The sequence below is a fragment of the Mesoplodon bidens genome (assembly GCF_964165515.1).
Source record: "Mesoplodon bidens genome assembly, chromosome: 17".
NCBI classification, from domain to species: domain Eukaryota; kingdom Metazoa; phylum Chordata; class Mammalia; order Artiodactyla; family Ziphiidae; genus Mesoplodon; species Mesoplodon bidens.
The window spans coordinates 65,958,354-65,970,641 of NC_138174.1; the positions used below are offsets into that span (position 1 = coordinate 65,958,354).

The 12,288-nt window shown below is 49.1% G+C and overlaps 1 protein-coding gene across 1 annotated transcript in view; it reads left to right on the forward strand.

Annotated features, from left to right (window-relative positions):
• Positions 1 to 12,288, forward strand: part of FARP1 (FERM, ARH/RhoGEF and pleckstrin domain protein 1) — a 295,459-nt gene that overhangs the window by 262,501 nt on the left and 20,670 nt on the right. Inside the window, exon 17 of the mRNA XM_081214634.1 lies at positions 8,715 to 8,796. Coding sequence (XP_081070760.1) covers positions 8,715 to 8,796 — 82 coding nt within the window. The remainder of the gene's footprint in view (positions 1 to 8,714; positions 8,797 to 12,288) is intronic.

Here is a 12,288-nt window from a genome sequence, read left to right on the forward strand (position 1 = left end):
GGGTGTTGATCATAAAATGGGAAAAAGGCTCAGAGAGGTCAAGCTCCTTGCTCATGGCCACACAGCCCTTAAGTGACAGAGGCATGACTTGGACTTAGGTCTGAGCTGATCCATAGTTGGCGTCTTGGAAGCTGTGTTGTCAAAGCACAGGGTTTTGAACACCTGGAAGGGGGCTGGGACAGCATCTGCCATGACTTCCTCGTTCTTCAGAGGAGAGCATGAGGGCACGGCTCGCCCTGGGCCACACGGCAGACGCCGGCAGAGCCCCACCCAGCCCCCTGGTTTCGAGAATTGCGTCCTTCCTTCCCACTCTGGCTCCGGGAGGTCGGCACTGCTGGCCCCTCTGCCCCGAGCACTCTCCAGTGGTGTTTGTCCTCCTCTCGAAAGTGGCAGGAAGCTCATGGCATCTGGTCAACGCTCGCCCTATGGTGACTTTGTCTGCAGAAGTATCGCCTTTGGGTCTAGAGTCTGAGAAGATGGATTTGAATTTTTTCTAATCTCTAAGAGTTTTTACGGCAAGGTGGTCACTTTCATTTCTTCAGCAAATGTTTACTGTGCCCTTACTGTGTATTAGGCACCGTTCTCAGCGTTCAGTGAACCAAACAGGCCACAGTTCCTGCGCTTTGAGAGCTTGTGTTCCAGTTACATCTCTCCCTGTGCCCTGCACCGAGGAGGCAGCCAGAAGCAGCCTGAAAAGACTTGGAAGCAGAGCCCGGGCAGAGCTCCAGAGCTCCTGTTCTGATTTCTACTCATGCCAAGAGACCATTGGGCATCTGACCCTTTTCCAGAACAGAAACCGTCAGTATTCTAGAGGTGTTAAAAAAAAAAAAAAAAAAAGACCATAGATATGTATACGGTAAAACACCTTGCACGTCTACGGTATCTTTTAAAGCGTTTTCCCTTAAATTGTCTCCTTGGACAATCCAAACAGTCTGGTGGGCCTATCCCCATCTTTATGCCTATGGAAAATAAGGCTCTGAAAGGGAAGTGCCTTGCCAGAAGTTCTTCAGTGTAAAGCTAGGGAGGACCACACCCCTCTTCTTTTTTTTTTTTTATAGATTTATTTGCTTCATAACTTGTTTTTATTTTTTGGCTGTGTTGGGTCTTCGTTGCTGTGCACAGGCTTTCTCTAGTTGTGGCGAGCGGGGGCTACTCTTCGTTGCGGTGCGCGGGCTTCTCATTGCGGTGGCTTCTCTTGTTGCAGAGCATGGGCTCTAGGCACGCCGGATTCAGTAGCTGTGGCACGTGGGCTTCAGTAGTTGTGGCACGTGGGCTCAGCAGTTGTGGCGTACGGGCTTAGTTGCTCTGCGGCATGTGGGATCTTCCAGGCCAGGGCTCGAACCCGTGTCCCCTGCATTGGCAGGCGGATTCTTAACCACTGCGCCACCAGGGAAGCCCCACACCCCACTTCTAACTTTCCCTGGAGCCCATGAACCAGGAGGCAGAAACAGTAACTGTTAGCTTTTTCTCTGGTTCTGCCTAGAGCAGTGCTCTCCAGTGGAACTGTGCTGATGGAGATACTCTTGTGTCCGCATTGTTCAGTGCAACAGCCATTAGCCACATGCAGCTCTTGAGCCCTTGAAATAGGGCTAGTGTGCCTGAGGAATTGAATTTTTAAATTTTATTTAAAGTTAAAATTTAAATAACCATACGTGGATACTGTATTGGACAGCACAGTTTTGGAGACGTAAAGGGGAGGAACTCTGAGTGGAAGACAGACAGTGGACGCAGTCTGCCTTTCCCATTAGGACCGAATGCCCCACCATCCACCTTCTTAGAAATCAGAGTCATTGATTTAACACGCAAGACTCAAAGGCGGTTCTCTGATCCCTCCGCTCCCTGCTTCAGGCAGATCAGGGCTACTTCCCTTGTGTAAAAGCTTTTGTTTGGGGCTTCCCTGGTGGCGCAGTGGTTGGGAGTCTGCCTGCCGATGCAGGGGACGCGGGTTCGAGCTCCGGTCCGGGAGGGTCCCGCATGCCGCGGAGCGGCTGGGCCCGTGAGCCGCGGCCGCTGAGCCTGCGCGTCCGGAGCCTGTGCTCCACAACGGGAGAGGCCACAGCAGTGAGAGGCCCGCGTACTGCAAAAAAAAAAAAAAAAAAAAAAGCTTTTGTTTGAAGAAGATTTTCATTGGTTTTAAAAAGAAGACTGTGCAAAAAGGGTTTAAAGTCATTACTCTCAAAATAAACAATGAAACTCACTGGAGAAAGGCAGCATGATCTACCTGGAAAACAGCTTGGAAAAAATACACAGTGGAAGGAAGTTAGAACAAGATATGGATCATGGGTGTACCATGGTGGGGTGGGGGACATGTATACACTTACTTTTTTAAAATAAATTTATTTAAAATTTAAAATTTCATCTTTGTTTCAAAGGCAAGAAAGACACTGTGATCTTCCCACTGTATTCTGCCCTGACTCAGCTTCCCACTGTCTACCTAGGGTTCCAGGGACAGTGGTGGTTGGTGATTGTTTCCTTTTAACACATGAGTAAAATTGCCTGTTCTCGGGCACATGCAGGAGTTATTTTTCTTGGATTATCTGCTGTATTCCCGACTGTGTTAGCCCACTGTGCTTTAAGAGCAAGCTACTTTTTTTAGAAAAACAGAAATGATTTTTCCAATTGCCTGAATCGCAGGTGGGTTTCTGCTGGGAAACACTTGAGAGAGAGCGCTCGCCAGGCCGCTTATGAATTTGAAACGGCCTTTCTGTTCTGCTGCGTTTTAATACGTGGCCGTCAACAGTACTGGACCCAGGTCTCATCTGGGTGCTATCAAGCCTGCCTGTGAGTGGGCTGTAACTTGTGCCTCTTATTAAACAGGACCTGGTGTTAAACCTCAGAAGAAGAAAAGCCATAGCTTTAAGCAACCCGGTAGTGTAACTGAAGGTGGAAAGCATGAGGCTGCCGTGTCCCACCTGCACTGAAGGACAGGATGGATCCCTTACCTGTCACTGCCGGAGAGAAACCGTGTACCCTGGCCCAGTGGGGACACCTCTCGCACAAAAGCCTTCCCCACAAGTGGGGATGTGAATTAATGTTCACATTAATGGGATTTTCCTCTCCAGGGATTTCAAAGGATATTGAAATTCATCAAAGAATATTGAAATCCACAACTACATTACATGCGGCTAATATATATATAATATATTTATAATATTTGTATATATATATACACATACAAAAATCTATTACTTTGACTAATTTGTTGGCTTTTTGAACCCAGTCACCCTCCCTACCCTACATATTAATGGAAAATTTGTCTTTACTCATTTGCTCATTTACATATTATTCTTTTATTTACATAGATACACAAGCACACACAATCACGGCCTTTTTTTTTTTTTTTCCATTGAGAATCATAGGAGCACAAGGAACAGTAAGAATTAGGGCATGATGTTTGTTTTGCAAATGAGGCCTAAAAATTCACAAAGTTAAGTCTGTTTTCCTGGGGTCCGAGAGCACCCCGACACAGAGCCGGGTTGAAAAAGTCAGCCTTCCCGCTCCAGGCTGCATGGTTTACTTTTATGTTTTAATCTGATGAGATGGTTCTTTGTTCTGAGTGGGAGGGCAGGGCCAGACTTTGGTCTGCCTGTGTCTGAGCTGCTGACCAGCTCACATAGTGGTCAGTGAAATGTTTACGGAGGGTTGGGAAGACTCAGATTCCATGTGAGTGTGTGTGTGTGTGTGTGTGTGTGTGTGTGTTCAACCTTGTGCTGAGATAATGTGTAGTTGCTCCCGGGAGCACATTAATTGTGCCCAGGTCAGAATTTAGCATCTGGAAGGCTTCTTGGTACATGGGTTTCCAAAGCGAAATTGTCAAAAGAATTGTCAGCTGCCTTGCCGCGTGGTAATTACCCAGACAACAAGTATGTGTCCCCATCTTCCAAACAAGGACTCTTTTCTTGTGAGGTTAACATCCAGAGGCTGGTCCGGGAGAGTTATAATTACTTTTTTAATGTTCTCCATAGTAAAGTGACCTTTTTTTTTTTTTTTGGATGCGCCGCACGGCATGTGGGATCTTAATTCCCCAAGCAGGGATCGAATCTGCGCCCGCTGCCTTGGAAGTGTGGAGTCCTAACCACTGGACCGCCAGGGAGTCCCTAAAGTGACCTTTTAGCTCTTTACAGTAAAGCCAGTGCTTTGGACTTGTGGATTTGCTGGCATTAACACGTAGAGGAAGTGTAAAACACGAGGGTAATTCTGTACAAGGCAGCAAGAGCATCAGGTCTCGTCCCCTTTCCCGGGGGCTGACTCCATGTTCTGGAACCAAGCGGGGCTGGCGCTTGCCGTGTGCTGCAATGGGGAGGGGACAGGCAGGGGGCCGAGCTGCCTATGCTGGCTGCATGAACTTCCCAGGCCCCAGCCTGTTGTCCCCACATGGCCTAGAGCTGCCCCGCCTCGGTAGATCGACATCAGGGTGTTCCCTGCGCACAGGGGACCAGTGATACCCAGAGAAGTTTCTCAAATGAAAGTAAAGACGCTGAAGACTTAGAGAAACAGATGAGGTTCTGCTGGTCAGCTGATGCAGGAAGGAAGGTCTCCTTGCGTCTGGGGTTTTAACATCAGTACGTTTTCTTTTAATAAACAGTTGGCAAAGAAGAAAGGAAGGAAGCAAAGTCTGTCAGGTTTGGCCTCCATCACGGCGCCTGCCCCACCTCCCAGTCTGCTTTGCTGCTCTCCGTTTCCCTTGGGTCACGGTGCTCTCCGTGAGAGGGAAAGGATCGTTCAGTGCTAAAGGGAGCCGAGACCCCTGTTTCTCCCCTTTTGCTCCCACCCGCGATCCAGAACATTCTCGCTAAAACATTTAAATTATCTCCTGTGGATGTTTAACTAAAGCCCTTTCTCATGTGTGTTGTCAAATGGCACGTCCATTTGGAAGTTTGGGGGTCAGTGATCTCAGTTCCAGGGTAATAGCTACAGACCTGGAAATCAAGTTTACATTGTGTCTTGCCTCCTTTTACTGACATCAGGCCATTCTGGCTCAGCAGTTAGGAGCTTCCTGTGATGTTGAAGGGGCGGGGTGGGGGTGGGGGGTTCTGAACAGCAGGAACGCCCCCACTTCGGGCGGGAGCTCCTTTCTGCCCCAGGTGTGTCAGGAGGAGAGCAACCAGTAACTTCGCAGCTGCACCCAGACGCACGCAGGATCCCCAGGATGGCCAAACCATAAGCATCTCCATCGTGACTCGATTAATAGCCATGTGCCAAAAATCCAGAGATGCTACGACCCTGTAGCTGACGGGGCGGAATAATACTTGATCGCGAGCTGAGGGCTGTCTCGGAGGGAAGGCTGGTCTCCGTGAGACGCCTGAGCATTCTCCACTGAGCCCGTTTTGGGGGAGAACGTGACCCGATGGCTGAGGATCAGGGAGGCGGACCAGTGGGGATAACCGAAGCTCCTAGCTTGAGGCTGAGGCAAGGCAGCCACTTCATTAAGGAAGGAAGTGGAGGAAAAGACTGGGTTTGGGCAGCAATTAACTCTGTGCAGAATCCCTTGAGTCTGAGGTGCCTGTGGGTCACTCACGCAGTTCCCTCTCGAAGGTATGAAATAATTACCCAGGTTACTGAGGCATAGATTTGGCATCGTGAATTGAAACCACGGGGAACAGAAGGGCTTGCTTAGGGAGAAGTAGAAAGCGAAGAGAGAAGAGAACCAGGGCTGGGTTCCCAACACAGAGACATCTTAGGAGTGGCCTGAAGAGCAGAGCTTGGCAAAGAGGACGGAAGACCTGACCAAGATAGAAACCAGGGCGCCGGAGAGAGAGGCTTCCAGAAGCCAGAGAACAGAGTGCCAGGACTTTGGGCCCAGCCACGCAAGAGAGAGTGACCAGGAGCAGAAGTGACAATACGTGCTTGCTTCGGTGGATTAGGTTAAGGCTAAACTTACACAGAACCAATTCAGGGAGTGGTGAGGGGAGAATCCATATTTTAATTAGAGGAGAGGTGAACAGTAATTAAAGCCATCGGCCAACTTGTTTGTTTTGGCAGCTAAGAGGAAGGAGAAGGACTGAGGGATTCTGCATTGCGCTGGAAGAGAATGGAATAGGGAAAGAAAGCCAGCCCTAGGGGAGCCGTAGAAGACCCTGGCAGGGGCTGGAGCATCATGGGTACCCTCGCTCCTTTTATTTTATTTTATTATTATTTTTTAAAATTTATTTATTTATTTATTTATGGCTGCGTTGGGTCTTCGTTGCTGCACGCGGGCTTTCTCTAGTTGTGGCGAGTGGGTGGGGATACCCTTTGTTGTGGTGTGCAGGCTTCTCTTGTTGTGGAGCATGGGCTCTAGGTGCACGGGCTTCAGTAGTTGTGGCACGCGGGCTCAATAATTGTGGCTCACGGGCTCTAGAGCGCAGGCTCAGTAGTTGTGGCACACGGGCTTAGTTGCTCCACAGCATGTGGGATCTTCCCGGACCAGGGCTCGAACCCGTGTCCCCTGCATCGGCAGGCGGATTCTTAACCACTGTGCCACCAGGAAAGTCTGCTCCTTTTATTTTAGAGAAACTTTAATTCCCTAATGGGTCTGGGTGCCCATCTCCCCTGTGATGTAATTTACAGTGTATGCTCAGTTAGAACCAGTGGAATATAGGGTGTTGTCACTGCCTGGTTGGGGGTGGAGCCGGGAGCTAGGGGAGGAGCCAGCCCCCCTGTTTCTATCGACCCTGACTATTCTACCCCCTGGGCTGCTTCATTAAGTGCCTTCCTCCCTGCCTTCCTCTCCCCATCCTGAGATCCTTGCTGCATCAGAGGTTGAGCTGGCAGTTACGGAAAGCTCCAAATGCCGAGAGGGGGTCACTCCTCCCGGTGCTGGAGGCGTAGGGCGGTGGCATCTCTGGGTGTAAATCATCACCCTCTGCACTCGGGCTTCAGGTGTTTTATTCCGCTCTGAGTACCTTTCACTTCCGTGCCCAGATTTTTACGTTTCTTCATGTCTGATTCTTCTTTTTCCTTTAAGTTGGCTTCTGGCTATCCTGAACAGTTGGTTTGAAAATATTAGCCAGGTTTGTTGTTGAAAATCATGTTTTAATTTTCTCTGGGAAATTCAGCGGGTAAACTGGCAGATGTGCACGGGTATTGTGGTTAGAGGTTGTATAGGCTGGGATCCTATAGGCTGGGCTCCTAGGCTCAGGTACAAGCTTCCACCTCGTGACCACTGACACTAGACATGTTGCTTCATTTCTTTGTGCCTCAGTATTTAGCTGTTTAATGGGGGTGATGGTGGTACCTGGTCACAGTGCTGCCACGGGGATTCAGTGATGTAATGCACTCAGCACTGTAACCAGTCCTCAGTAACCACCAGCTACCATTACTATTAGTATTTTTCTCACTGCCGTTCAAGCTCCTGGATTAGCAACATCAGATACAGCCTGGAGCCAAAGAGATATAAATATATACCCAACTGCTCTGTTAAAAGTGCCCACATCCACATACCCTGAGAAAACCATAATTCAAAAAGATACATGTACCACAATGTTCATTGCAGCACTATTTACAATAGCCAGGACATGGAAGCAACCTAAATGTCCATCAACAGATAAATGGATAAAAAAGATGTGGCACATATATACAATGGAATATTACTCAGCCATAAAAAGGAAAAAAATTGAGTTACTTGTAGTGAGATGGATGGACCTAGAGTCTGTCATACAGAGTGAAGTAAGTCAGAAAGAGAAAAATAAATAACGTATCCTAACGCACATTTTTGGAATCTAAAAAAACGGTACTGATGAACATAGTGACAGGAATAAAGATGCAGACATAGAGAACGGACTCGAGGACACAAGGGAGTGAAGGGGAAGCTGGGGTGAAATGAGAGAGTGGCACTGACACACATACACTACCAAGTGTAAAACAGATAGCTAGTGGGAAGCAGCCGTGTAGCACAGGGAGATCAGCTTGGTGCTTTGTGACCACCTAGAGGGGTGGGATAGGGAGGGTGGGAGGGAGGCTCAAGAGGGAGGGGTTATGGGGATACATGTATACACATGGCTGATTCACCTTGTACAGTAACAAATAGAAACTTAACACAACACTGTAAAGCAATTATACTCCAGTAAAGATATTTAAAAAAAAAAAAAAAAAAGTGCCCACATCTTTGTCAACTACCAGCCAGGATATCTAGGGGACCCCTGACCTGTCTCTGAACCTGGGACTCCCATCTTGCCCTCTTCTGGGTCATTCTCCCCATACCTACCTCCGTGCATGGGTCTCCTGCACTTCCTCAATTATATTTTTCTCTTCCCAAGGGCTTTTCACACAGCCCTTTATCTGTTTTAGACTAAGGGCTCTTGCGAGCCGAAACTTTAATTTTGAGGCTAAGTCTTGCTTCCTACAAGTGTCTGTTAGCGCCAATCTGTAAGAAAGAATCCGTTTCATGAGCTTGTTACTGCAAGTCACCTCCACGCTATCCTAATGCTGAGAAAATCACCCCAGTGGGGATGGGAAAAGGAATGTAAAATGAGGCCAAATTAAAATGAACAGAAAATGGCTCTTCCCTGTATCTCTTTCAAAGCACAGGTGGAATTATTTGTCTGCGGAATGACTGGGGTAATTTCAAAGTCTCCTTCTGGCACTAACGTTCTGTGACACACAGAGAAGGGAGAGGTACAAACAGGTGATTGGAAAGGAAGACATACATGTTGATATTTTGTCATCTGGGGCTGGCACACCTTCCAGTGATGTTTTCACTGCTAACACTTTGGTTTCCAACGCTTTGCTCGCAGGGAAGGCCGCTCGAATGCTCACATCAGAGGAGATTACCAAAGGATTGGAGACGTGATGCTGAAGAACATCCAGGGCATGAAGGTGAGCTGCTTGGGGGGTCGGGAGAGGGAGTTCCCCGGGGAGAATAATGCTGAGGCTGCCGGAGGCCTTGTTTGTGATCCTTGCCCGTGAACACATGGCCTGATTCGAGTCTGCATGTAGCACAGCCGCAGGGGAAACTCTTCCGTCTCCTCTAGATACTTTTATTTGGAAGCATGAAGGAAGATCCCGTCACTTTGGGGGAAGCACTTGCAGTTCTTTTCCTCTTCCAAAGCTCTGTGTTGTAACCAAAACACCAGGTATTTTCTGTGACTAAGTCATTCGAAACTTGTTTTTTAAAATTATGTAGACAAAACATTGGTTGACTGAGCATTTCACTTTTAGTCCGTTGTTTTGGCTTCTTGTGGGTGTGACAAAAATATTGGATTCGGAGCTGTGTAGGAATTCCAGTCAATTCTGTGGCTTTCAGTTGGTTTATAAGGTGAATATACTTTTAACCATCCAGCAATATCTACAATGATCCAAAAGAGCCAAAGTCTCCCCAGGGAAGTCAGTACGCAGTGAACCAATATTCTGCCTCGTGTTTGAAACCTGCCCCACCTCTTACATCTGGAATGTTCATTTTTGCCTTTTCATTTTAATCCATTCATCATTCCTTGAATATGGAATGTTTTAATTCACATAATTTATCTTTTGAATAACCTTACCTAGTGACTAAGAGCAGGCTCGCAACCCCCCAAAGAGGGCAGGGTGCTTGTACTGCCACCGTGCAGCCCATCCAACCATCCGTCTGTGTCCACCCACAGGCCACGCATACTAGCTGAGCACCTCTAACGTCTGAGGCACTCATAGAGTAAAAGTTATTGTTGAGGTTTGAATTAACTCCTAAGCATCTAAGTTGTTCGTGTTCGATTGGTTCCCCCTTAGAATCATGTGTCTCCTGAGATAGGACAGTGGAGGCGGAGGGATGGGGCAAGGGGATGCAGAAAAGATAGGATCTGAAACGACTCAAGGGATTTCCTGTTCCTCTTAACAAGTTCAAGATATTATTTAACAGACCTTGAGCCTATTGCTTGCTTTTTCCTGGTGTTCAAAAAGCAACACTCCCCGCTTTGGGCTGTCTCAGAGAGAGGCCACGGAAGCCAGCAGGACTGCAGAATCCTATACAAAAAAAAGCGAAGAGTCATCTAAGGTGTTCCATGACGATAGTATTTTTAATGCCCTAAGTAAGGTGGATATACAAAACTCGGATGGAACAGTAACAGACATCTTTTCACTTTCCATAGTGTTTTTTATTATTTTATTTTATTTTTTATTTTTTATTTTTTTTAATTTTTTTTACGGTACGCGGGCCTCTCACTGCTGTGGCCTCTCTCATTGCGGAGCACAGGCTCCGGATGCGCAGGCTCAGCGGCCATGGCTTATGGGCCCAGCCGCTCCGCGGCATGTGGGATCTTCCCGGACCGGGGCACGAACCCGTGTCCCCTGCCTCGGGAGGCGGACTCCCAACCACTGCGCCACCAGGGAAGCCCTATTATTTTATTTTTTAGAGCAATTTTAGGTTTACAGAAAAATTGAGCAGAAAACTCACACGGAGTTTCCATATTCTCGCCTCGACACACGTGCGCGTGCGCGCGCGCGCACACACACACACACACACACACACACACACTGTCTCTGTCCCCTGGTGTGGGGTATTTGTTACAACCGTGAGCCAGTATTGAGACATTATTATCATTAACTAAACCTGTAGTTTACATTCGGGTTCACTGTTCGTGTCTTATGTTCCATGGGTTTCGCCAAGGGCGTGACGTCACTAACCCACCATGACAGCGTCACACAGGACAGTGTCACTGCCCTAGAAACCCTCCATTCTCCACCTGTCATCCCTCCCCTCCCCCAGCCCCTGCAGACCACTCCTCTTTTACCGTCTCCATAGTCTTTTCCAGAATGTTACATAGTTGGACTCGCCCAGTGTAGCCTTTTCTGACTGGCTTTTCTCACTTGATAAAAATAGCTTTTCTCTCTCTTCTACAACACGTTTCCGTTACTGTTGTGCTTCCTGACTTCCCTCACAGGAAGCCTCTCTCCCCATGTTCTGCACCTTTTTCTTGGCCCAGTTTGGTTTTTACCTGTTCTCATGGTGCTCCCTTCTGCCTGCCTGGGATGGGGGCTCCCATCTGAGGCTGGGGCTCCTCCATGGACCTCGGGACAGCGGCAGACACCTGCCAGCTCGGTCCCCGCCCCCTTGGGACGGCCCCAGAGTTCTCCTGTTTGCCACCTCCCCTCGTGACCCTTTGGTGGAAGGGTGCCCTACGGTAGACATCTGTCCCCCTCTCTGGTCACCTAGCACCTAAGGCCTCCTAAAAATAGACCTGATTTCCGCCCAGAGCAATTCTTTCCCCGTCAGTCTAATGAGTTGGCATTTTTGCATGTAGTTGGCTAACCCTCGGCTGTGCTGGCGTTTTAATTATTGTGCCGATGCCACCGGCATTTATAGCATGGAACTCTGTGCAGGCAGAATAAAAATAGATGGAGAGGCTTAGAGAGCCTCTGGCAGCCTTTTGGAGAAATTGTTTTTTGTTTGTTTGTTTGTTTTTGTTTTTGTGGTACGCGGGCCTCTCACTGTCGTGGCCTCTCCCGTTGCGGAGCACAGGCTCCAGACGCGCAGGCTCAGCGGCCATGGCTCACGGGCCCAGCCGCTCCGCAGCATGTGGATCTTCCCGGACAGGGGCACGAACCCGTGTCCCTTGCATTGGCAGGCGGACTCTCAACCACTGCGCCACCAGGGAAGCCCCTGGGTTGTTTTTTTATTGTGGTTGTTATTGTTGGTCTTAAAGAATTTTTATAAAGTGTGGAGGGGAACAGCAGAAGGCCCAGGTTGGCACTTCTGTCCAAAATGCTTCGGGCGAGCTCCAGCTTGCGCTGTCTTTTCTGCTCGTCCCCCCCACCTGTGCATTTACCTGCACGTGTTCAGGGGCTCAGCAGGGATGCTGACATCACCCTGCAGCTGTCCCCAGACCCTCCGCACGGGACCGAGGGGGGCCGGCCACGGGCTCCAATCCCTGCCTGAAAGTCAGAGGCTCTCCAGATGGTGATCTCCAGCCCGGGCTGTGAACTTTCAACTGGAAACATCTGCCCAGATGCCCAAAGGCATTTCACAGTCCACGCAGGCCAGGGAGGCCCTCACCTTTTACCTGGACCTTCCCCTGCCGGCCAGGCTGTGACCTTCCCCACCGGGCCCCGTCTTCCTGAGCCTCTCCCGCCTGCCCCCTCTCCTCCTCCACCCTCCCACTTCCCTCCCTCCGCCTCTCAGTTCTCTCTTTCCCAGCTGACTCACCAGCTGCGTCTCGTCCACCCGTCCTCCCCAGCCACCATTTATATCGTAGACCGACTAGGCTCCAAACCCGCCTGGCCTCTCTGTGGTTTAGAGAATACAGTCCAAGCTCTAAACCCGACCGAGGAAGCCTTCCCTAGATGACCTTTCACCTTCCACCTCCCGTCCTTCACGTTCCACTCTGTGCTCCAATGACC